The sequence below is a fragment of the Rhipicephalus microplus genome, chromosome X (assembly GCF_043290135.1).
Source record: "Rhipicephalus microplus isolate Deutch F79 chromosome X, USDA_Rmic, whole genome shotgun sequence".
NCBI classification, from domain to species: domain Eukaryota; kingdom Metazoa; phylum Arthropoda; class Arachnida; order Ixodida; family Ixodidae; genus Rhipicephalus; species Rhipicephalus microplus.
Genome location: NC_134710.1, coordinates 454,721,360 through 454,748,703, shown reverse-complemented (window position 1 = coordinate 454,748,703; position 27,344 = coordinate 454,721,360). Strand labels below are relative to the sequence as shown.

The window sequence follows — 27,344 nt, the reverse complement described above, 5'->3', positions numbered from 1 at the left end:
TTCAGCAACGAGAAAATGCATTCTGATCAGTGTAAAGAATCTAATTATTTGATTTGTCACTTCCAGTTCGTGGCGTTCACAGCCAACCATGTTTAACGTCTTTGCAGACAGGCAAGAAATAAGGTCTGTTATGCTGTCACTTTTCAACTTGTTGAAACTGAAGCAATAGGTGAATGCATCTTCCATAGCTTTGACCAGGTCTGTTAAGGACTCGGACGGGTACAGAAGGCCACGTCTGCCTATATATTATGTGGGGCATCATTTTGCTGGAAGCAAGCTGAAATTCTGAGTGAAGTAGCAGCCTGCTACATTCGTTGCACTTCATCTTTTTCACCATCTTTCGGGCCACATAGCCACTGACGTAATAAGTGATCTGGGAGTCACTTTTGCGTCCAATGAGATCAGTGTGGTCAACGAGGGCTTCACAAGCAACAATCATTTTATGAACCTCATTGAGGCGCCCCACAACTAGCAGCTAATCCAGCTCATTCTGCAGTTTTATTAAATTTTTGTGGGTGCCCGGACATAGAAGGCTGCTCAGAACTCCAGAAGGTATGTTTCCACTGGAGGGTGACTGTGTCAAACTGTGAAAACTGAGGCAATTCACAGAGATCAAAAACTGTGTCGCTGTAGGGTGATCATTCGAGCCAGACATTTGCTTCAGAATACAAAAAAGATTTAAGGGCATTTTGGCAGAGGCGACACGTTATGAAGTATTTATAGCTCAAGGTTTTCGTGACAAGGCAGGATGGAAAGTGTGCTGGTTAGAGTGAGGCGGAGTCTTTTGGCAGTTGATTCACTCAGGAACCCACCCTCCTTAGGTACAGCTTTCTCCCCAAGTTGCTAAGGACCCGTTGATAACATGCTTGGAGGTACGGATGATGAATCTTTCGTCAAAATGAGCTTTGCACACAACGCAGTTCTTTTCCAGTGGTTTGTCAGTGCGAGGAATCGCACGCTCCCAGGCTTTGCGCCATTCATCGTCGGCAGGAGCAGAGAAGACAGACACTTTCTTTCCTTGTTTGCAGGCCGAAACATATCCCGCATTGCATCCAGATACAAAGCAGTGTCTTTGCTGTTTACTCATGACTGTGGCATGGTCACATTGGCACGTATTGATCCTGAACAAGTCCAAGTAGGCACAGCGTAGACGTTGCGACTTGCGAGCTCACAAGCAAGCGACTAAGCAGCTCGTAAGCTCGCGACCGATCTCGGTGGCGACTTACGTGGCGCCCCGCTGCGAAATGGAATACCAGCACGCCTCCTTTCAAGGCGCGGTTGGGACGATGCTGACACCTCTCCTTCTAGCCACCATAGCATAGCCTCCGAGATTACCTGACAATGCACCACTTTATCTCGGAGATCACCGTCAAGGGGATTTTTCAGTAACACCAGGTGGCAGATAGGCTGCTGTCTCTCGTGCCCTACGTAGGCAGAGCCAATTCAATCCAATGGGTGGGCAGGGTTTGTTATTGTTAGCCCATGTGCCCATGTGTCCCTGACAGCCGCACGTGGCTGTAGTTGTGCGTGGGCTTGTCACTGTGTAGTGTCGGTACCTGGTGGCACTGTCGTTTGAGTTGAGCAGTCCTTGCTCAAGCACGAAAAAAGATGGCCGAGTGTATGCCACACTTGCATGCGGAGAAAAAAGGGAAGAAAGCTTAGTGTGTTTCATGCAAGTGACATTCGTGTATTGTGTACCTGCGTCTTTGTACTAATCAGTCCTCATATATTTGTGATCCTAGCTTTTGTTTAAAGGTTGCGTTAATTGTGCCATCATTAAACTAATTTGAACTCTGTATTTTAACACTGTAAATTAAACTAATTTGAACACTTCATTTTATTGTATAATAAAAGCATTAAAACGCCACCTGACCTGCTTTTTTTTTTGTTTTTGCAACCTGCTACAAACTGAGGGCAGCTGCTACAAATCATTTTTCCTGCTACAAAACCTGATACAAAACATCTTTGGCCATTCCCATCACTGGGCTCATGTAGTTTCTCATGTGCAAGCCTTGTTCTGCTAACCAATTACTTGAATTGTTATCCAGTCTGGAAATTGAATGGTCTGTATTAATAGTTGTGTTAATAGCTTCTGAATACCTTGTTCTTGACTGTAAGTTACGAAAAGGGAAATGAGAAGTAAATTCAAAACTTCATGTTCATTAGATTAGAAAGGTCACTGCATTGTTTCCAGCCAAACAATCACTCAAAATATGTTGATCATATTGGTAGGGGGCAGTGGGTACTGCTTATAGATGAAGTGCTTAAGGGAACACTAAAGAGCAACAGTGACTTGGTTTAGAACGATGAACGGCACTCTGAGAACTCTAATGCCATAGATTTCACTGTCATGAGTTCATTATTAGCGGAGAAAATGAAGGAGGAAGTTTCATTTTTAAATTTTGCACCGAAATCTCTGAGGAGGATGTAACAAACTTCAAAATGTATTTTTCATATTTTCACGACATTGGCTCGATGAAATTTGCTGAAACTTTGTATGCTAGGTCTTTGGCAGCCACAGATCGCAACGTATTTCATTTTTATCAAGTAGAATCTATGTAAGACCCGGTAGACGCCTTTAAAGTTTACTATGTCACAATGTTTGGTGTGGGAATCTGGCAGAGTGCGTCTTTCTTTCCCCAAGTTTTTTTCTACCAAGCAAGCATCGTGTTGCGGTAAGAGGAGTGTTTTAGAGTTTGTGGAACTGTACTTTCCTAATATGCTAAAAATCATTTTGCCCTTTAGTGTCCCTTTAGATATGTGAAAGTTTGATTTCACTACATACCTTACGCACTAGCAGAACCACCCATGTAAACTATACGAGTCCTCTTTTTTTTTTTTACACCCAGGTGGCAGAAATTTCTCATTTGGTTGTTATAGTGTCGAGACATCTTCGAAACTTTATAACGGTACATGATTGCTTACATTGGACACGTTCTCTCTTTTTTTTTTCAGTACCAGTGCAAAAACGCGGTTCTCAATAGGAGCCATCGGTCCGCTTTAGTTCAGGAAATGGTTTTGATGTGCTGTCACGTAAAGAGCAGGGCTGCTTGCTTCACACGTGCATCCAAGCGTATTTTCACTGAGATGCGATATCGTGCGTCTGCCAGATTTGTTCTTTCATGCTTCTCCTGTGTGGCTCGAAGCAATGCAGCCGCTGCAGCGTAGTACTTGTGTGGCCATCTCTTGAAGGCGGTGGACGCAGTAGCGTTGCAGTGACACTTCCCCGTTGGTTGTCTGCATAGCGCCACCAACGGAGACTCGCTATATCAAAGCCGCATGTCTCTTACAGAGCCAGTGTGACCAGCAACATACTGAACACGAGGGATGCAAGCTTTCACCCTACAAATTGGTACACAAGTGAACAAGAATTACTTCTTGATTTGCATGATGAGGCACCACCCAAAGGGTGCTCTCCTCCATGAACGCAAAGCACGTGCGAAGGCTAGGCAATGGTCGAGAGTAGGAAAGGTTTAGGGGAGAGAGTTGTGAATGGCTAGATCAATTGCATCTGGCTGGCATTGAAAAAATAGAGTGAGGTGCTGCTCTGAAGCAGCTGAACTTGTGCAACAGACTGCTTAGTGATTGTTCCAAGTGTACCCATCATAATATTAATGGTTTACTCCAGTTTACAGGTACATTCATCCTGAGATAGTTTACCATTTTGAGCGATGGTGACTACTCATCATCAGCAAAAGTAGGCCCCACGGGGACTAAGTGGTGATTATATTTGTCAGTTTTTTTATTGTCGTTAGATGGCCACCCTTGTCCAAGTTGTGCTATTTGTGTCTTGCCTTTCATATTATTGCCATCTTTCATTGTATTCCATTCGGTTGGGCCATCTTCTAGCTAGCAATTTGTAAAATAAAGGAGCCCCATTGAATTCAAAGAATGGTACCATTTTATTGAAAAAGAAAAAAATCTCTACTAATTCACCGGAAAAATGTTTTGGTACATTTCACAGAATTTTTTTCTTTATGGCAGCAAAAGGTTAATAAAGTGTGCTTTTTGTTGTATCCTGTAGTGGCAGATTGTTTCATATTAACGATGAGAAGGGTGCACATTATCTGTAAAACTATTTGCATCACATTTGCCATCATTAAGCTAATCTCTTAGGGACCCCCTTAGTTTCATGCACTGCAAGACGTCTTCTATTAAGCTTTTCAGGGTATGTATGCGATTGCTTGTATGTCTAAAAAGCACACAATTTTTTTTGTCAGTTCTCTTATTTTGTAAAGTAGATTTCACGGTCGGCCCGGGTCGGGCTCAGGCCTGAACCTCCGGGCTTAGTGTAGGCCACGGTTCGAGGTGGTAGTCTCGAGTCAGGCCGGGCTTTGTGTTCACTCAGATCATAATATTGGTCCAACTTGGCTTGTGCTGTCACGTTGTGGGAATACACATAACATTTTTCTTGTGTCGATGTCTCTCCTTTTTAATGCTTTGCTACAGTGGTGAGCTGGCTATTTTTGGTTTCGTCCTTCGGGTTATTCCCCATTCTCGCACTCTAAAATCTGATGAATGGCTTGTTTGGAAACTTCCCATATTGCTCCCCAGGGTGGAATTACCCCCATTTCCAGTCAGGTGCTGACTGATACAAATGATGCCACTGAGGTTTACATATTCAGAACCAGTACAGTTTTGCAGCTCTGCTGGCTAGCCGGCACACGTGGCCTGTGCGTGAACTAGCAGCGCCGTTGTTCCATTTTGCTTCATTTGCCATTATTCACGGGAGTGGCTATGATGGCGCACCTATGCTTCCAATGGTGTGTTGTCGAAGTTGATTGCAGAGGCAACGCACCTGCTGCAGCGATCCGAGATGCGCAAAAAGTAGCCGCTTGAGACCTGTTGCTGCTTGGCTCTTCGGGCTTGCTTCTCCGTACTCTGTGCATGATTGTTTGCGAATGGTGATCGCTTAGGGAGTAGTTCTCTCGATTTAAAGTGCATGAAAGGGACAAAGCTCAAGACCATCTTTGTGCGTTTTGCACGAGCGGCTATGAAAGGAGCACTGGTTATCATTTCTTCGAAACAGGGCTGGGACTTGCAAGGAATACCTTGAGATTCTGAATGCTTATCCTAACAGAATTGTAAATATGGTATCTAACTTTGCTACGAGTCTCCTAGCCGAGCTTGGGGAATATAGATCAGGTACCTTCATCAACCGTAGTTCGGGTTGTATGCCTTTCTCAAGAAATAAGAATTAGTTTGTCTGAGAACGGTCCTCTGTTTTACGACTTGTTTAGGATGACAAATCTAAGTACATGAGCCAGTATGGTATCATTTTCACCTAGCTAGTAAATGCGACCGCCAGAGTTGTGATTGATGCTGAAATCTTTGGGTGAGCAGCCGAGCACTTTAACCACTGTGGCGAATACACGCAGGTGGACGGTAATGGAATACTTGTGCGAGAAGACAGCCAGACGTATGTGATTTTACCATTACTATAAGTCGAGCTTGATTATATTTTGATGGTTATGGAGCTTAGCTTGTGAATTTTATTTGAATTTTATTTACATCATACTGCAGTCGAAAGACCAAGCAGCTAGGGGGCATAATAAAAAAATAATGCACAATGTAGCTTCAATAGGAATAAATTCAAGCAAAAAACACAAGGCAGTAGACACAGTATAACGAATAAATAAAGTAAAGTGAGAGCAAAATATTGCAAATCTCAACTAGAGCATACAAATCAAATGGAATGTGAGACAGTCTTGAGAGGTTGTTTTATGGTTCAAAACAGAAAGATACATATTTATCAGTCAGGATTATTATCAAAGTCGGGGATTGATTGCTTTTCGAAAGAGTCAAGGTTGCTGAAATGTTTAAATGTCGCAATCTCGGACGTCAAAAGCTGCATCGACGATAGGGCACATGGGTGTTGTAGCAGACTGCACGTGAGGCATGATGCCAACTGCAGTGCTGCTAGTTATTGCGTTGGCCGTCGCGTCCACTTCGGAGAGCTGTGAAACTGGATAGGTTCTGGAAACGTTGGCCGGGGTAGCATTTCCAGTTTTGGGGACTTGCAAAAACCATGTTGGTCAATGGAGACGTAAGCGGTTTCTCATAAGTCGCACGGCAATACCCCCGTGTCGATCCTCGACTGCCAAATTAGAATCTGGTTCGTTGGATAATCAGCCTCTCATATGAGCCTGACATGATATGGGCCATTTTTTTCAGATGCTGGCCCTGTACATCCAGATACAAGTATATTCACAGCGGAAGATTACGCAATACTTACGGCCACTCAACACATTAAACAATTACAACTACAAAAAGCTGTTATTCGCACAGACTCTCTCAGTGTGGTAAAAGCTCTGCAAATTTTTAAAAAAATGAAAAAACCGTGTCATCGTCTCACTTTACTCTATTTTATGCACACTCCACACACTCAAACAACATGTAGTGTGCTGGGTGCCAGGTCACCATGAGATCCAAGGCAACGTGATGGTGGATCAGCTTGCTGCATCCGTCTACGAAAGCACTGCCACTACACCCATATCAATCTCGGCCCTTGACCTTAAACCGTCTGTCAAACGAAAGCTCAGGGATTTTTGGCAGAGCAAGTGGGATTGGCACACACGAAACAAACTACATGTTATTAAGCCACACCTTAGTAATTGGCAGCCAGTATCGAAATCGCGTTGTACAGAGGTAACACTAACAATAGCTCAAGATAGGGTACACATACATAACACACTCATACCTTTTGTCTGGTGGGGATCCAACAGATGTGGTGAAGCACTAACAGTGCTTCATATTTTAATCCAGTGTGAACACTTACACTCTAAGAAAACAACACTTTTCATTACCCTATCGATAACAGATACCACTTCACCCGCCTATGTTTGTCGGTAGGGAACCACTTTTCACTCATAAGTCTGGGTTGGCTTTTTCAAGAGATGTCCACACTTTTAACGTGCAGACATCTCCAAGGCATAGCGTAGCGCGACGTCTCAAGAGAGGCTGTTGCTGCGATGGCTTCATTAAAAAGCACCTGCCTCGCATCCTTTGGACACAAGGGCACAGATGAGGCACTTGTGCTAGTGTCAAATACCTCCACTGTGCTTTATAATCAGAAGCTTTCGCTGTTCATTCTTACTATACATTTCACCTCACTGTCATGATTTTATTACTTCTATATATTACCCTCCTTGGCGCGAGGAATTTTTAGGCCCTTATACAGCCACCCAACACATTCATGGTTCACATCTCGTCTTATGACCTGGCACTGTTTGGCTATCAAATGGCCCTTGCGCCAAAAAACACCACACATCATCATCATCATCATCAACAAAAAGAAAGAGACCCTGAAGCAAGTTTATTCGACGGGGGACACTTAGCTCATCATTTTGGACTAGACAAGGGAACTGTGTTCTGTGAACCCTCTAAGAAGAAATGCATGGCTTTGCTAAATCATTGCGCTTTTACTATCATAAACTGAAGCATTTTTGTTTGCTTTCCTGTCATAGACCAGATCCCACACGTATTTCTTCAAAAGTTTGAATTTTGTCAAAGTTTATTTTGTCTATGTTTGCGATTTCGGAAGCCTAGAACAGTATTTTGCCCGTCTATTTTTGGCACCTAAAAGCAGTTTTTTAGTGCCTATAAATTCAGTCTCTACAGTGTCAATGCCACTAGGTGTGCCTTTGGAAAATCAGCTTCAGTGTCCAAATAAAATGTGTGATCAGTGTTTACTGATCTTCCCACTTGCCCAGAACTATCTCTGTATGAAGGAACTAAGAGTTGCACAGTAAACTCACCTTCAAAAACTGGTGTTGGTGCCCCTTGAAGGATTCCACCTGTCCCATTAATTTTGCATGGGTGACCTTTTTTTTTTGCCTTTTACTTAAGGCGTGTGTAATACTCCCGTCACACTTGGCATTTTAAGTGCACTTTCAGCGAGTACACTTCACCGCAAGTATCATTTCAGCGCTGTCACATGAGAGAGTTTAGTGTCACTTGCTGCTAAGTACACTTGCTGGCAAGTGTGTTTTCCAACCCCACTTCACTGCAACAAAGTGTGTAGCCTTGATACCAGTGGCTTGCACGGAAATATGATGTTGCCTAAAGCGACGCTCATACTATTTTCAAACCATTGTTTTGGTTATAAGGAATACTACTGTGTAATAAAACAAGTCATAATAATACAAGAAACCGTGCTACCTTTAGTCTCGGGCAGTTTGCAGCCACGCCTGCCTGGGGGATGCGACAGCACATGCTGTGCAATGGCTGCGTCTGTCGCGTTGTTTATTTCCTTGCACATGTGTAGGTGAGTCATTGTCTGGTCATTTAATATGACGCGTGCCACAGGTGCTACTTTCGCGAAGACAACGTGGTCCGACGTTGACACATGGGCACAAAAATTACAAATATATGTCACTCTACAAATCTACATATTGCCACTGCCATCATTTTCAAAGTACACTTCACTTTCTCGTGTAGCAGCGAAACGCCAAAATGACACTTTGTGAGCATAAATACACTTGCTCAAAGTGAGCTTGAGTTACCACGTGTGACAAGGATATAAGACAGTGAGAGGACCTCTGATGCCCCCATTTACATGGGCATCATGTCCCATAATGGCAGCTAAAATCACAATGTAATTTGAACACCTTTAAGGACTAGTTAGGGCATCCTAGTAAGCGATTCGGAACTGTGCAAAATTTGGGGAAGAACAACGTGAAAGAAGACGTACATCTATTGCACTTAATCTGTTTTATGTGTATTGTCATGTTTATGTTTGTTTTGTGTGTCATTGTGTCATATTAGCAGCGGTTATATGTATACTCTATAAGTTTTAAAAATTCTGAGGCTGGGGTTGCCTGCACTCCCTCTGCTAAATTAGCCCGAACTATGCGTGATTGCATAGTGGAGCGAGCCTCCACTGCAAGTGATTGTTGCAGCAAAAATTCAGTAGATTCTTACTGCAGAATCGTAACCAATGCGAATTCCTGTGAGAAACACGGTAATAATGTCTCAAACTTGGGAATGACAAATACGCTGCATAAATCTTTCTCATTGCGCACAGACACTATGCTCATTGTGCACAGACAAATGGCTTACATGGATTAAAATAAAAGTTGTACAAACAAGTCACAAAATCAGTGGCTTGAGATGAAAAGCTGCATCGATGAAAAACATGTCAAAGCAAAGATAATGAGGTTGGAATTAACAATTTCTCATTCACCAACGTTGTGCCAACTACTCTGCTGAGCAGGCCACAAGTGACATTACCATCATTGTCAGGTGGAAGAATTTAAGAAAATCGCCAAAGCAAACACTCTGGAGCTTGCAGAAATGGATGATAAGTTTAAGGAAAAATCGGGAGAGTTGATTTGTCGTTCAATGTACTGTATCAAAATAAGCCATTTGCGCGTGTATGCATGTGTGTGTGTGTCCGTGCGCATGGGGGCACGTGCTGTGAAATACGTCAATATTTCATTGTGAAATACGTCATGTGAAATACGTCAATCAAGTGAATCGGCTCAAGCTAGCTAGCCGAAAATTGCAGGAATTCGCTGTGAACTATACCATGTAATAAAACCTGCAGGGAACAGGAAGTTAGCACAGTAATGAACTGTGAAAACTTCTTTCATTGTGCGTTGATTGTATAAAAAGCACCTGCATTTTGCGCATGCAAAAATGTGGTTGCGTATGGTTGAACAGTTTCTTTTTTTTTTTTTTTTGTAGTGTGGAAATACACATAGGCATGAGAAGTCACAAAAAGATGCTACGAATTTTACTAGTAACAACACCTTAATCAGACTGCTTATATACCATCACTGCCAGGCAGACTGTTGAACACGTGTGATCGCTCAGAGCATGCGTGAAAGAAACCACTCATCTCAAGCGACTCAACAAGGATGAATTGCGTAAATGGGCATTTGCGAAAACCTGCGGTCCTTAGGTGACAATGCTAAAGATGGCTTGGTAACGCACAAATCGCCAAGGGCCCGCATGTTGGGCATGTGTATTTCTGTGCTGCAAGAAATGCTGTTCAAGACATTTGCCAACAAGCCCGCATTGGAACCCTTTTTGTGTGCAGTGTGCTTCCATGCCGTATAAGATGGTGTGGCTTTGGTCTGTGATCTACAAGTACTGCTTCAAGTCCTTGTTAGGCACCTGAAAGTCCTTGAGAAAAAAAAACATTTAACTTTAATCTCAAATGTTCCTGTGAATCCTGAATATTTTCTTGATAGTGAGCACTTGTTCCTGTTTGTATTTCATGGGTTATGAATTTTTTTTTTGTGCCATTTTCATTAAGAAACTGTACCAAGAAGCTTAAGCCATTTTCCTTGTGCTTTGCTATACCAAGCTCTATATCTTTTTGCCCTTACGATTCCAAAAAGCTCTTCAGAAAATGTCGGAGTGTTTTAGAGTCTCACAATGGTAGAGGCAAAACCTGAGAAGGCTCACTTTTAAGCATGAAGTGCCTTTTTATGTATAGGCAGAAAACAACACTTTGCCATGGGTGGAGAGACGCTGGAAGTATTTAAGGAATATCTCTACTTTGGACAAGTAGTAACCGTGGAGCCAAACAATGAAAGTGAAATAACTAGAAGAATAAGGATAGGGTGCGTCACATTCGGCAAGCATTCTGAAGTCATGAATGGCAATCTGCCACTAACCATCGAGAGGAAGGTATATAACAGCTGCCAGTGCTTGCCTACGGAGCAGAAACCTGGAGGCTTAGCGGTGGTCTAGTGGCTAAGGTACTCGGCTGCTGACCCGCAGGTCGTGGGTTCGAATTCCGGCTGCGGCGGCTGCATTTCCGATGGAGGCGGAAATGTTGTAGGCCCGTGTGCTCAGATTTGGGTGCATGTTAAAGAACCCCAGGTGGTCAAAATTTCCGGAGCCCTCCTCTACAGTGTCTCTCATAATCATATGGTGGTTTTGGGACATTAAACCCCACATATCAATCAATCGATTGGAGGCTTACAATAGGGTTCAGCTTAAATTGAGGACGACGCAGCGAGTGATGGAAAGGAAAATGATAGGTATAAATTTAAGAGACGAGAAGAGAGCAGAGTGGGTCAGGGAACAGGGGCTGATGAGATTAAAAAGTTTGCTGGTATAACGTGGGAATGGAAAGCAGAAGACCGGGTTGATTGGCGGATCATGGGAGAGGCCTTTGCCTGGCAGTGGGCATAGACAGGCTGATGATGATGATAATTCATTTTATGAATGTCCATTTAAGGCAGTTTGCCTTGAACTAAAAGGCTCACAAAGGTCACTTCATAAATTAAGTGCCGACAGCCTTGCTCTCATTATTAATGTCTACTTAAATAATTTTATTCTAATGAGAAATCAGTACTTGGGGTCAGAAGAGGTTGGGAATTCACTGAGAGGTTATCATGCTCTTGTGCTTGTCCCAAAGTGCTTAATTATGAACCAACAGTACAAATGAGACGAAGGCTTATCTTTGCTAAAAACGTTGTTTATTTTCTGGACGTAATATACAGTGAGAAAGAGTTTTTTTGTAATGCGAGCAATTTACATGTCTCCGCTCAAGCCTCATTATAACAAAGTTGTATCTTACATGAAAATATGTTCTTTATAACCGAAAATTTCTTTAAAGTTTTATTCTAACATGTTCTTTATATCCGAAAATTTTTTCAAAGGTATATTCTAACATTAAAACTGATATTTTATTATATCGGGGTTCATTATAATGAGGTTTGAGTGTATTCACTGTATGCGTGTTATGTGCAGTTCTGTGCCACGCTGATAGGCCAGTCTTGTGGCTTTGTATGATAGTGGCTATTGATAGAAGAAGATGGTTTGGTACCTGGCTGCACTTCAAGGATTTCATATGTATTAACTCTGTACTCTGCTTTGAAATAAATCTTTTTTCAGGGGGTGTTTATAGCAGAGCATGTGCTGGCCTTTGCATGGAAAAGGAACTGAACAAATTATGTGTCCAATTTCGGAAAGCTCTGCGGGCCACGCCTTGCAGGCAGTGTTTCGAGTGTACTTTTGTACTGTAGGTGTGTCAACGGTGCTCCACGTTGCGAACCCGGCACCCAGTGCCCCTCGCCGGCGCTTCCCTTGCACCCTGGAGGGCTGTGATCGGGTATTTGAGCGCGGCCGCCAACTGCGGGTGCACCTCCTCAGCCATACTGCCTGCAGGCCCTTTAAGGTGAGCACTTTCAAGACTGATCCCTGAAGTTTCATGTAAGCCATGCCTTTTTCAGGGGTTATATGAATGAGCTTGAGGTTTAGAATGGGGTTATATGAATGAGCTTGAGGTTTAGAATGGTCGGAGAAAAAAGAGGTTTAGCAAAGAGTGATTGTTATATATTTTCTAACATGCCAGTGAAATGTTTCCAGTCTGTTGACAAGGGTTTTCGTCATACGAGGCAAGTATTGTTGCACTATATTTACAGTGGTGAAAAATTGAAACTTGAAAATTTAGGGCTAATTATAATTAGTACATGCACTTTCATTTTTTATCGTCTCCAGTTTGTGTCAGATTGGCATATTTTCAACTCAAGCACTTTTGTCAGCATCACAAGGAATCTGTTGCAAAATGGATTCCATGCAAAATATGTCTCGGCACAGATTCTACAGGAAACTACCCTGCAAAACACAAATAGCTATTTTTCTTCCCAACCTACACTCAAACTGTGACATTGACAGACAAACAAAGGTAACTTTACAGTCAGTTATGCCATAGACCTTGCCTATTACTGTCAATATCTTTTGCTTTGCTCTTGCTTTGAGCCCGAGATGTAGAGGCTAACCTTGGTCCCAAGATTGATGATGGTCTCTCCTTGGTTAACGTATGCCACACTAAAACCACGGAACTATTGAAAAACATCCAACATGACGTAACAGGCATTCAAACTTGGGTAACAGTCATTGAGAGCAAGCATATTGGATGGTGTTGCTCAGATTGAATCCAACTGGGAAAGAATGATCAACTCTGTAAAAGAAGGCAAGTCCAGCATAGTCAGAGTAAACGAAGAACTCAGTGATTTTCTGGAAGAAATGAACAACAGAATGCGCAGAAACAACTTGCTTGTTAAGGGCCTTCCCGAATCCAAAAATGAAAGCTATGGAAAGATTGAGAGCATCGTGAAGGAATTCTTCTCTGGTCATTTTAACCAGATCCTGGAAACATTGAACGCGCCCATAGGATAGGTTAACGCTGCAGCTGTTTTAACCATCCCATTATCATTTAAGTTTCTGAACTACAAATAAGAAGAGCTGAAGCTCTGCGGAATGTGCTCAAACTAAAGAACCTAGCATCACCAGAACTGTGGCTGGAAGAAGACTTTTCGTAAGATACAGCTAGCACGTAAAAGGCTTCGAGATTTGATCAGGTAAAACTCCAAAACAAGCAAGCGTTTTTCGCTTCGTTTTAACACACTGCACATGTGAAATAGCATATACAGTAGACTCGCGATGATTCTGATAATTTATACTTTTCGTAAATTCAAACGAAATTCAATTTTTTGGTTGGCCCTCCATTTTTTCAATGTATTTGAAAGCCTCTTAATTGAAGCTGCATCATTCAGTTAATTCTTACTTTTCGCAGTTCATACTATAAAATATTTGCTGCTTTCCTACTACTATTTAAAAATTCGGGTGCTTATATAATCTTAACAGTCTAAAAATGAAAAATAGGCACCTTAGGCCTTCAAGGAAAAAGGATTTCCTAGTAAATAAATGCCTGAAAAGAAGCACACGCATGGTAAACTGTGGTGCTTCTCTACTGGTATAGAGAGAGCCTTGTGCTCAAGTCACATACGTATAGCAAAGAAGCAGTTGGCAATTCATGACCTCTTTAAAAGGTCTGATCAGCAGTAAATTACCAATAAACTTTTGGGCATTACACCTCAGCTTTCTGTTTATTGCATGCAGTTAGGGTTTAAAAATTCTAAAAATAATTTTAAATGCTACAAAATCAATGCCTAATCATAATGTGTGGTGTTTCCTCACTCATAGTCATCTATCTGAGAACTTCTTATAATTCAAACTTCTTGATAATTCAAACAAAATTAAGAGGTTCCTTTGAGTTTGAATTAACGAGAGTCGACTGTACTAGTACGGCTATTTATCTGAATCTGTCCCCGTATCTAAAGAAAGCCAAGCCAATCATCGCAAAAATGACCCTCTGAAGTGGCCAACTATGGACCTCCAGTGCATAAAGTGTCATTGTTGCTGGCAAACTTTTGAAGCCTACTTAAGAAGGTTGATGCTATAAGGATACTGATTCGAACATGTGATGCTGATATCCTTATCAGTACTGAAATGTGGCTCACTGAGAACGTTCCAGATAATGAACTATCGCTGCCAAAGACATTGCTGTCAAAAAAGAGTTGCAAGTGTTCTTTATTCCAATCGACTCGCCGGTTCAAATGATTTGGGGTAGTTACAAGTCACAGCCACCTGCACTGCGTTATTGGTTCATGCTGCCGACCTCCCTAGAGCAAGCCCGAGTTAGTGAATATTTTTAACGACACCCTTGAGCAAGTCACAAATAAGTTCCCAAATGCCTTATCGCTCTTGGCCAGTGATTTCAATTATTCACTAATTGATTGGCCAGTGTCATCAGTTCTGGGTAACAGTAATCGCCAAGAATAGCTTCACTTTCTCCATATCGTGCGCATTCATAACTTGGCGCAATTGTTAGTGCTGTTTTTGAAGAAATAAGTGACCACAAGGTCACGCACTGCTCTCTGAAAGTACCATGCATCAGGAAAACGAAATAAACCAAAATGGTTCTCAAGTACAGTTGACTCTTGCTAATTCATACCTGAAGGGGCCTCTGCATTTTGTTTGAATTATCAAGAAGTTTGAATTATCAGACATTCTCACATGTATGACTGTGGGCGAGGTAACACTACACATTATGAATAGGCATTGATTTCATCACATCTAAAATTTTTTAAGCGTTTTTAAACCCGAACTGCACACAATGAACAGAAAGCAGAAGCATAAGGTTCACAAGTTTATTGGCCATTTACTGCTGATCAGACCTCTTAAAGAAATTGTGAATTGCCAACTGCTTCTTTGTTATATGTGCCTTCAGCACAAAGCTCTCTATGCCAGTTGAAAATAATCATGGTTTACCATGCGTGTGCTTCGTTTAAAACATTTGTTTATTAGCAAAGCTTTTTTTCTTGAAAGCCTGAGGTGCTTATTTTTTATTTTTAGACTGTTAGGATTATATAAGCACCTAAATGTTTAAGTAGTAGTGGAAAAGCAGCAGATATTATCCGGTATGGAACCACAAAAATATCAATTAACTGAATGATGCAGTTTGAATTAAGATGCTTTTAAATACAATGAAAGAATAGAGAGCCAACCAAAAAATTGAATTTTGTTCGAATTAGCCGAAAGTATGAATTATCAGAGTTTTAAGTATCACGAGTCTACTGTATGCTTATGCAGACATCACCGAAATAAAACACATATTTGTGAAATTTGTGGTTGGTTACCTGCACGGTTTTGCTATCAATCAGTTAACAACTGGTCTTTATTTAAAGACTTTCTTAAGGGATTGGAAAAATACTGCATGCCAATATTAACTCTCTCGGCCCACTCCAAGGCGCGAGGCTTCACTTACCGCGCCGGGACTTGTGCTTCTCAGACAGAGGAGTCAGCCAGCAGCCTTCATTTTAGGGACATTATGACTACATTCAACGAGATCACGAAGCATTATCAATTAGGCCGTAGGTCATTTCCATTGCCACACGAAAAGTTGTCTAGGCCACAGGCAATCTCTCTTCGCATGCTTCAGACAAGAACATACCCTAGCCTCGTAACCTATAGCCATTACTCCGATATTTCAGAATTTTGTCCAGACTGCCAGAAGCGCAGTGATTTTAACCACATGCTCTGGAGGTGCCCCTCTTTACAAAGAAAAAATGAAGAATTTTCTGAGAACTCCTTTCATTTAATGCTCACGAGTCCGGTTCTCATACAACAACTCAAGGCTGTCCAGAAGGCCCACGATGCGGCGGTGAGGCTGGGCCTCCCCGTCTCAACGTGGGAGCGGCCCGCGATCCTACCCCTATAAAACGGGGGTGGAATCCTTCAGGACCCCAATAAAAGTTTTTCATCCATCCATCCATCCAAAGTAGACGACGCCTGGTTCATTCGTGACGGGAATAGAGCTGTTAACAAAAGAAATGAATGATTAGAAAAGCTTCGGGGTCAAGCAGGGATTTAGGCTGGGTGAATACAAAGAGTTCTCAAAGTTATTAATGTTCACAATAAATGGTGATATAAACAAATACTTTAACAGGACTCTCCAATTTGATGAGGACTCGACCCTGCAAAGTTTTGGCGGGTTATAAACCAGGAAGAGAAGCACTCTAGCGTACAACTTAAAATGGTACCTTATAGTCGGTTGAAGAATTTGGTTTAAATTTTTCAATCGGCATTTTGTTTTGTTTTTTTATGAATTGTCACTATATACACAGATGCCTCCACTGGATGCAATTTTACACGAGTATCAATCAATCACGATAACAGAAACTGGCGTAGCACACTCCATTAGCCCGAGAAGTTGGGGTGGCACCGGACCCTTTGATGCCTGCCACGGCACGGCTATATAACATGCGTTTGCTACTTGTGAGGTTCCGCTGTTTGCATTTGCTAGTTTGCTTGCCGCAAGCTGCAGATAAGCGACAAAAACTGAATCAAAAATGTTCCTGGTAAAAACAATGAAACATTTACTTTTGGCTCTGTCAATCGCCAACGGTGCTCGGGCTCGGTCATAGCCTAATACGAAACGGGTGAGAAGGTCTATGCCGCTCTGCTAACCTCAAGCATAGAGTTTTCTAATATACACTAGAGGGAACTCTGGCGCTAGTGTCTATGGGAGCTGTAATGCACAACGTTTCAGCGAGCATGGGAATGATGGGTAGTACACACATTTGTTTAATCTTCGTACTTTTGGCTTGCTTTTGGCTCCATGTGTGTTCGTGTGGCTTGGAGCTGTTTTCTTACGAAACAAATCTTAGCAAATGTTCAGCGGTTGCACTTCACCATCTTATTTTTTTTAGACTTATTTTTGCAAATCGGGTCACGAAGTTCAAAAGGGTTGAATCTGTCTTTCAAAACAAAACCGAAACACAGCAATAAACAAAGCCGCAAGTACGATTCGCCGCCTGCAAGTACGAAGTCTAGGCAAATGTGTGTACTGCCAATCATTTACATGGTCGCTGAACGATCGCAGCGCCACAGTCCTCTCTAGTTAGATTTAGGAAACTCTATTACCTCAAGCATGAGTTCCATTCTTGGTCATGGCAGCTTGCATTCCGACTGCTGCATAATCATGTTGTGGTTTTGAGACGCAAGACTCCATATTTTTATTGTTAGGTTGAGTTCTTCATGGGCGATTCCTTTAAGAGATGTGGAAGTTTCTCCTCCATTAGGGCTGTTTGTATCGGACACATCCACATATCTACAGACAACACTTTTACTGTTGTGCCAAGCCCTGTGCTCGCGTGCAGGGTTGTCTCACAAGGTATCTCAAATGCAATCACCCTACACAACCACCTTATCTGTTGTGTGTGTTGTTCTCGTGTGCTTGCTGACTCTCCATGTTGTTTAGTTTAGTTTCATGTTTCTGTCGCAATAATTTTGGTGCTTCATTTCACTGACATAATTGAGACTTGAGTGCCGTGGAGGTTATGTGCGGGAATTGTTGATTATTGCTATCAGTTTTCATCTTTGTGCACGTTCTTAGCAAGGATACTAACACGCTCGTACGTATCAGTCTAGATAGCTGCCTCGTAAATTAATTTTCGTGCAGCTTATAATGTGTAGGTAAACATGATGTGTGAGACCAGTCATCACCTCATTGAGGTGAAGGATGTTTTATTATTACTTGGGCCATGTTGCTGAGTGCGCTATCAAAAGAGTTAATTACAACTTTCTGGCATTTCTTTTGGAATCGTTTCTATCAGCAGTGCTCCCACATAAAGTAAACAATACTGTTTGTGATGCAGTGGTAGATCGGATCATTATTCACTTAAATCGGAGTATACGGCTGCATAATCTCTGCGACTGTTGAAAAGAAATCGGTACCTATGATCTGAGTAAACGGACATATCTCAACATTTGCGAAATCCTGCTCTGTGCAGTATTATTATTATGTTTATTTTCCAAATACAGTAAAATCTCTTTAATTTGAAATCACCAGGGCCACAAGAAATGTTCAAATTAAGCGGGTTTTCAAATGAACAGAACATACAAAAAATGGGAGGCAAGGAACTTGCAATTATTCAAAGTAATCAGGACTTATCGTTTGTTGTGTGGGATAGTTTATGGCTCCAAGGGTTACGTTTTTCTGCAATAGCTGGTCTTGATTTTGCCGCAAACACGGACGAACGGTAGGCCTCGCTGCTGCGACTGAAAAAAAAAATATATATATATATATAATGCTGTCGTGATCAACTGAAATACGCGCCTGTTAAAAACAAGACGTGCCTTACTGCAACACAGTAGTGCCAGGCGGGCAGCATGTTGCTTGCTGCCCACTGCGTCGGCACGCCATGGTCTGACCATTGTCACATTCTTTCTGGTAAAATAAAGAACTTAATAATGGTCAGTGTGACAAAATTCACGATATGTTTTCACTGGAAAACATGATCATCAAAGCTTTCGAACTTAGTTTTCGAAGTAGGTGTAGAGGCAAGAATTCCGCCAATAGTGCTGGTGTGAAAATTTCTGCAGCCACGGGCAATCAGAGGTTCGCATTAATCGCGGATTTTGCCGTGTTGACTATGAAATTTCTTTACAATCCCAGAAATACTGGATAAATCATGATGTGCTGACGTAATGAGAAACATGCAATAGGCTGGCTGTGCGTCACCACTGTGTTGCAGTGAAGCAAGTCCAGCCCTTCGCAGGTGCATGTTCTGGTTGACCAGGAGACCAAATTTTTTTTTGCTTTTTTGCACTGTAAATCACAAAGTTGGGATGCTTCAGCTATTATTCAGTAGTGTGACTGCATTGCATTGCCTTGTGGCTCTTAAAGGCCATCTATTCTGTGGATTGGTGCTTAAATCGCGGTTGGGAATTGGCACATGACACCCAAAGTTTTCGAATTCACTGGACTGGCGCTGACCGCCGCTTCAAATTATCCACTCAGACCTACATTGCAAAACACGGGACCCCAAAAATATTTCGAATTAAATGGGATTACAAAATAACTGAGTTCAAATTATTGAGGTTTTACTGTATATTAAGTGACTGCTTATCACAGACACATTCATGTAAAGTCTCCTGCTGTAGAAAGCGCAATCCTATCAAATCAGTTATATTATTTCCAGATGCTGGCATAACTTTCACGGTAAAGTGCAATGTATTTATTAAACTGAAAGCTTCCCAATTTCATCTGGGATACTTTGGCACAAATACGTTTTAACCCTGGATTCTATGCCTAGTTGTAATCACATTCGCACCACTTGGCATATTTCCTTAGTACCCATCCCTTGGTGTACGCGACGAAAACGAGTGTCTTGCTGTCTTGCATCACCATTTTCATAGCAACTCTTCCATTCGAACGGATGTCTGCCTATGCTAAACTAAATAAAGAAAACGTTCTACAGCTTGGATAACTTTCACTAGATCCTGTTTCAGAAGTTCCCTTCAGCACTGTGGAGGCTACAGGCCCCTCAGCCAATAGCAAGGGTGCATAGCCCCTGCACATGTATTCATTCGCGCCGTGTCGTCTGCTCACCGTCACGGCCACTGGATAAAAGCAAAGTGTCATCTGCTCACCGTCTCGTTTTTATCCAGCGGCCGTATGACCGTATTCACGGCGTCTGCTCACCGAATTGTAGTTTTTATAACCAGTTTATTAACTTGAAAATGCAATAAAAGTATTAAACGAGCAACTACACCTGCAACTTAAAGAAGCGTGATTTTGTTGCTCTGCTAGGATCTCAGGCCAGCGGATAACTTCACTTTGTGGCTGTTTCTCTCCAATGCTGTTTGTGCCACTCGTATGTATGTTTCTCCGTCGACACATTGCTTCGCGTCTCCCGCTGCAACGCTTTTCTCTCTTTTTTTGCTTTCACCAAAGGAGGATCTGATGCATACGGAATGCTGTGCGAGGTTGGATGTCCGATATTTGGAGATACAGAGTTTTTTGTCTGACGATGTAGCCTGAACACTGCCTCGGCACGTTAGGCTTAGCAGGTGCAGCTAAGCGAGCAGGATATCTCGCTAATATTGGCAAAACGTACTTGATGCTTTAGTCTCAAACTTGGATTTTCTAAACAAATCGGTGGCTGATTTCGCCATTTGTTTACTGCTGCCAGCGCAGTGGGCATGTAGCAAAAGCAATTCCGGATCGTAGCGGGTGGTCACTTCTGAATGGGTGCTGCCATGTTGATTTGTAAAACACAGTTAGCGTCGGTAACCGACACAAATAATCAAATGTGTACGAAATAAATGCAAAGAAAAATAAACATGTCATGTATCGATGTCGCATAAAACACACCAAAGAAACCTGATTCTAGTCAACTCTGTCAATTTTAAGGCACTTGTATGTGGGACTACAATTTGCTGTGTAAGTACACCCTGTAGCTTTAGTAGTGCTGAACCAAAGTGGTGAAAGAGTATAGTTGTGAAACTCTCCACCTTGAAAGATTTGAGTCAATAAATTAAGGAGGTATCACAACTGTATCGCTAAAAAGCCGTTACTACATGGTGGGTCCAGATGAAGGCGACCTTGCGGCGGTGACATAGGCGAGTCCTTGCCGAGACGTCACTTTGCCACGACTATAGTGACACCAGTGCTCGTTCTCGGGGTTAATAGAGAGACTATCGTACAAAATTTGTCCTGGTCCAGATAGTACTAGCGCAAAGCTTTTGAAGCTGTCGTCAGTCGAATCAACCTACCTGTTGTCTCTAATATCTCAGCAGTCACTGAGTTTTCGGTGCCTTTCTAATGAGTGGAAGATTGCGAATGTTATTGCTTGCTTTATATCTATGATTACCGTCCCATTTCTCTGACGTCCATTTGTTGTAAGATGCTAAAACATATACAGTTGCATATTGTCTCGCCTTCAATCTAATAAGCTACTTTTTGAAAACCAACATGGCTTTCGGAAACATAAATCCTGTAACTGTCAGCTTTTGAGCTAGTTACCCATTTACACAACTCTATCTGTAGGTCATAGTTAATCGATGCAATTTTATTGATTTTTCTAAAGCGTTAGTTTGCGTCCCTCATCAACTTCTTCCATCAGAACTACGTAGTCTCCGGCTAGATAAATAAAAAAAAACATTTCAGTAGGTTGAAGGCTTTCTGACAGATATCAGTGTGTTAAAATTGACTCTCACATATCTAAACATATGCAGGTCAAGTAGGGCATGACGATAGTTATAGCGCGAAGACAAAACGACGACACAGAGACCAGAAGGACACGAAAGACACGAGTGCTCGTGTCTTTCGTGTCGCTCATGTCTTTCGTGTCCTTCTTGTCTCTGTGTCGTCGTTTTGTTCTCGCGCTATAATTATCGTCATGCCATACCAACTAGCCCAAGCTGCCACACTTCAAGTAGGGCGTTCCACAACCGTCAGTTTTATGTTCGCTGTTATTTCTAATGCAAATCAGTGATATGTCAGTTAACCTGCAGTCTACCATACGACTTTTCACAGATGACTTCATAATATATAAAGAAATAGCCAACCAGAACGACATTCTAACTGCGCCATCTGACTTTCACAATCGTGCAGCAAATGAAAAATGAAAATTAACATTGAAAAGACCAAGCACTTTGAATTCAGTCAAGATTAGTCATTAAATTCAGTCTAGTGCCGAATGTATACCTCATCAACAGCTCTCCCGTTGAAATAGTATTGTCCAATAAATATTTAGGTGTTATCCTGTATTACAATAATAAATGCAACAATCATGTAGAAATAATGACCAGCCATGCATTTCGTTAGCTTGGCATGTCAAAATGTCACCTGCGTCTGGCAATTTCAGACACTAAACTCCAGGCACTTAATTAATTCGTTGAACCATCTAAAGTATGCTTTTTACATATGGCATCCGCATCAAGCATATCTCTCTGACATGCTCGAGTCAATGTATGGCATCCGCATCAAGCATATCTCTCTGACATGCTCGAGTCAATGTAAAGTAATGGTGCTAGGCTCATTGTTTCCTCCTATTCACGTTTTCACAGTGTATCATCAATAAAAAATTCTTGATATTCAAGGTTATCCTTCTTTTACAGTATCTACTTTAGCTACAGTCCTTTTTCACGCGAATTCATTCATCCAGCCATAAACATTTCAACCTGATGTGACCACGATTACACGATATACCTACTATTTGCTCGCACTGAAAAAATTAACACTCTCCGTTGGTGTTATCTATAAACGAGAGGATGCCCATCTGCATGCCATCGCAAGTATTAAAGAATTAACTTGTTTCCAATCAGCCCGACTATCTTACCTTAGTGAGCAGTCCTGCCATACTAGCTGTATTGTCAGATTCCAAGTTTTCATTCATTCTATGTATTTTTCTTTTTTTTTACTAGATTGCACTCTATCATATTCCTTGATGGCTACTATTAGGTTCTACTCGACCTTGTAATGCTGAACTGTGTTTGCTTTTTTTTACAATGTGTTTGCTCTATGCTTACTTGTTATTGAATTTTCTGCATGCTTGTTTCTAACTTTAATAGGTTTTCTTTATTTGTCATATTATGTATTTGTATTCTCCTCCTATGTGATGCCCGTTTATGGGCCCTTAGGGTCAATAAATGTAATGAATGAAATGAAATGAAGCTTTTGTGGGCTTTGCAAAAGTAATAGACAAAGTAGCCCATCTTTCTAAAACTTTTGTGGTAACAAAAGTATTCATGATTAACATCTATAATTTCGTAATGATCTCATGCAGCCATGTGCATTTTTGGGAATACCTCAGAGCCCCTACCATAACCTCAGGCATCCATCACTCCTAGCTCCGTGGTTGGCTACCTCCTATTTCTAATGTACACTAACACACTGCTGTGCATGTTTGCTGGGGATTGAGTCATTTATCTCTAATATACCAACAACTATGGCCAAATCACTCTTAGAAAGACAAACATTCAAAATGGGCAGCATCAGTTAATGGTCCTTAACCCTACGAAACGTTAAGGGGGGATGCAATTTAGAAAAAAATGTTACATTATTCTGTAGCTTAGGGCAATGAAATTTTTGTTCTATATAGGGGTTTTCATGCTGATTCAAAATGTGTAATTATTTTTATAATAAGTTGTACAGTCTTCGTTTTGTGCCATGACGATATGTATAGGTAATTTCGCACCAACTTTTTATGCCACTAAACTTTCATGGTGATGAGCGATTAGAGGCCTTTATTGCTTCACATTAACCGTAAAATGGGAATAACTGTCAAGAAAGTGCGTTTAAAACATTTTGGTGGTCAAGAAAAATTTTAACTTGAGAATTCTTGGAATACTGAGCCCATACTAATTGCTTACTCTAGGTTAATCATAAATGTACAGGAGAAATCAAGTTTTAAAGGAAATACTTGCACCCTTCACGTGTTAAGGAATGTGTGGACAAAATTTAATCCCGATTGGGCTATCAGATGTACGAAAAACTTGTCTAAACTAAAGAAAATGCCCAAAAAGGGATCTTGAGAAAAACACATTTTGAAGACATAAGTGAAAGCTCATCTATGTCAAAGTTAATTGGAGCGCGAACACACGACACAATCAGTCACACACGCACACACCCAGGCATCAAACACACACAGCGCTGTGTGTGTTTGATGCCTGGGTGTGTGCGTGTGTGAGTGATCGTGTCGTGTGTTCGCGCTCAAATTATTATGAATGTTGTACCAACTAGCCCAACAACAAGTTCTTTTACTCATCTATGTGAAAAGATATATAAAGTAGATTTCTTCCATCATGAAAGCTTGGCAATCATGGTTATTTCGACCATGTGGCTTTAGTGAACCCATCATGCGAAATGCAACGGCAAGCAGCCAGGTGACAATTTTTAGGGGATTCTAGACAATGAGCACTTTTAAATTATTTAGTAGCCACCTTGTGTTCTATAGAAGTGATTTTAACGTACTTTGAGTGTAATTGCAATCTTCAGTTTTTTGTCATGAAAGTATAAAACTAAACTTGTGAAAGCAAATAACGAAAAATGTGTAATTTTGCAAAAGGCTGGTTTTTCGATTCGCGTGTCTCCATAAGAAATGTCTTTTTTTGTTGTTATAACCCCTTTACATTACTCAAAAGCAAATCGAATACTTGACGTTTTACAGTCTTATATGGTCTTAGAAGGCGTGTGCGTGTGACTACAGTTGCCGGCGGATTTTTCACTCTGAAAATTCGGACTTGTATATTTCGGACTTCACAAAAGCATCATCAAGGTTCCCATAGCACTAATGCATTTTTGCGACCAAATATTTGGACGAATTTGTGTCCTAAAAATTGATTTTCTAAACTGAATCGCTCGTGTTTAGCTATTCGGCTCGATTTGCTCAATTTTGGAAGCCGTCGTGTTGGATTTTTTGTTTGCTTAGTCAAGTTTGGCTTCTTGTGACTTGTTCTGTGGCCTCTAAGTTGGAAAGTGCGAACAATCTTCCAGTTTCAGGGGCTGTGTCTCATCTTTCTTGGCTAGCAAAACTGTCTAGGGGCGCAATCTTTCTTTTTCAGTCAGCCTTATCATCATGATTTATATGACGGTAGTTTTTTTTTCTGTGTGTTTTTGTTTTTCTGGCTATCTTTGCACACGTGATCGTGTTGGTGGTGTGCCAAGTGTGTGTGAGCAGTCTTGCGCATCATATGTTCTCTGATGTTCGCGGTTGCTCAGTAGCAAATAGTCTTTTGATAATAGCACTCTGTGGTTACGGTGCTCGGTTACTGACCTGAAGCAGGCGGGCTTGATCACGGCGGTAGCAATTTTGTGATGGTGAAACGCTGGAGAATTGCGTACTGTGCAGTGTCGGTGCAGGTAAAAGAACTCCAGACAGTGTCGCCTTGCAACACTTTTTGAGCATGGCCAGAAAAAAACTGCCGATCAGTTATAGAGGCTCCCGGGGACACGCGAGCCAAATAATATAGTGCAGCACGCAGCCTGGAATTCACAATAAATGATCAAAGTCAGCTGGAAATTGCTTTCTCTTCTCTCAACAAATGACGGAAGAGGCTCGAAAATCACTCGTAGAAGGCCTTCTATCATCCATGGCCTGACTTAAACATGGTGGGCTCTGTTGTTACAGGGATTGCCACAAGAGGCGGCGACTTGTCCACGTGTGTGCGCGATCACACTTAAAAAACTGTGTATTGGAAGAAGAAAAAAAAGGAGAAAAAGGTGCTCAAGGTTATGATGCACACATGACATACAGTAGACTCTTGATAATTCAAACTTTGATAATTTGTAGTTTTGGTTAATTTTCATAAAATTCAATTTATTTATTGGCCCTCTATTCCTTGAATGTATTTAAAAGGCTCCTAATTAAAACCTTATCATTCAGTTAATTCATACATTTGGCATTTCTGTACCAGAAAATAGCTGCTGCTTTCCCACCACTATTTAAAAAGTTGTGCGCTTATATAATTCTACTAGCCCAGAAATGAAAAATAAGCACCTTAGGTCTTCAAGAAAAAAAAGCTTTGCTAGTAAAAAACAAAGATTTTACACGAACCACGTGCATAGTGAACCGTGATGCTTCTCAGCAGGTATAGAGAGCTTTTTGTTGAAGGCATATATGGCAAAGAAGTAGTTGGCAGTTGATTTCTTTAAAAGGCCTGATCAGCAGTAAATGGCCAACAAACTTGTTGCCCTTATACCTCTGTTTTCCATTCATTGCGTGCAGTTAGGGGTTAAAAACGCTTTAAAAATTTTAAAATCCGATAAAGTCAATGCGTAATCATAATGTAATCACCCATAGCCATATATCCAAGAAATTCTAATAATTCAAACTTCTTGATAATTCAAACAAAATGCAGAAGTCCTTTCTAGTTTGAATTACGACTGTATTTTCTTTTTCCCTGCCATTGCTCCCTGCTGAGCTTCCAGCATTTTCATCGGGACGAGAGAAGAGAGAATGCGATTGCAAAGCGCAACAAATCTTTGTACCTCCGCTTGTACTGGACGGATTATTAAAATTTTTGTGGTGTTGAATTGGTTAGACAATAACCTCTTTTAGTGAATCCATTCCATGGTTACTTGAGACAGTGTTTGAAGGCCCCTTCAAGTCCCACTTGACAGGTTAGACGTTGCATGCACCTTTTTGGGACCGGCATAAAGTTTTGTTTGCTTGGTGCCATAGAGCCACCAATTGTGCCGCGTGAAACGGTCGGCAGCAGTGCTTGCTGACGCACTCGCCAACGATGTTACTGTAGCCTAAATATAACCAAATTTGCACGTTTCCAAGAACACCATAAAGCATGGCATTATTAGGGATTTTTTTGGGCTTCTCTAATCCAAATAAACGTCATTTTCATGCTTTCATCATTTTATTAGACTGTTAGATTTTTCGGACTATTTGGTGGTCCCCGCCAGGTTTGGAAAATCAGTCTGCGACTGTAACATGATTTCATCAATAACAGATCACTTGGCTACTTATGATGTCGCCTAAAAAACATTCTAAAAGATGTGAAACTACTAGACTTATAGATGATAACACAATACAACCCAAACTAGAATATGCATCAATCATTCAGAACGATTGCCGAATTTTTCTCACGAACACCTTCGATGCCTTTCAGAATCATGCCATCTGTTTCATTCACTCTGCTTTCTCATGTAATATCAGCCTAAATTGGTTGTAAAAGCAGAATCTGGCATATTAAGCTTTTGTCATCCCTGTTCAGGTGCCAGCTTATTACCATTTCGAAAGTTTTGCCACCAAGTATCTTGCCACTGTGGCATACTCCATCCCATAGCCACGTTTCATAATTAAACGTAGTTCATGCTGATACGTATACCTTTGCACCTTTTCTTTCTTCGAACAGCCAGAAACTGCCGTAAACTTGTGCAATCTCGCCTTTATGTCAAGCTCATCTGCCTGCATGGAAGCAATCTCCTCTAACTCTACCTTATAACAGTATTCATCGTTCGACATTTGTCGTACCCCATACCTTATTTAATACCCCTTAGTTGGGTCTTTAAGACAATAAAGTTAAGGTGTATGAGCTGATAAGAAATGTTGTCTCTATACTGATTCTGTTTTGTGTGACTTGATCTTGACGAGCACGGCCAGACCTTTAGTGAATTGAGTGGTCTTGTGCAGTGTGCTGTAGACGGCTGTGACTGGGCTTTCGCCACAGAGTACAAGCTGAAGCGCCACATGGAGACCCATGAGGGCAAGAAGGATTTCATGGTGAGCCTCTTCACA

General features: G+C 41.4%; 1 protein-coding gene across 2 annotated transcripts in view; it reads left to right on the top strand.

The window, feature by feature from the left end:
• LOC119160858 (uncharacterized) overlaps positions 1-27,344 on the top strand; it is a 119,572-nt gene that overhangs the window by 15,325 nt on the left and 76,903 nt on the right. For both annotated transcript variants that reach the window (XM_037413126.2, XM_037413125.2), the window contains exons 2-3: positions 11,985-12,136; positions 27,240-27,329. In XM_037413126.2, coding sequence (XP_037269023.1) covers positions 11,985-12,136; positions 27,240-27,329 — 242 coding nt within the window. The remainder of the gene's footprint in view (positions 1-11,984; positions 12,137-27,239; positions 27,330-27,344) is intronic.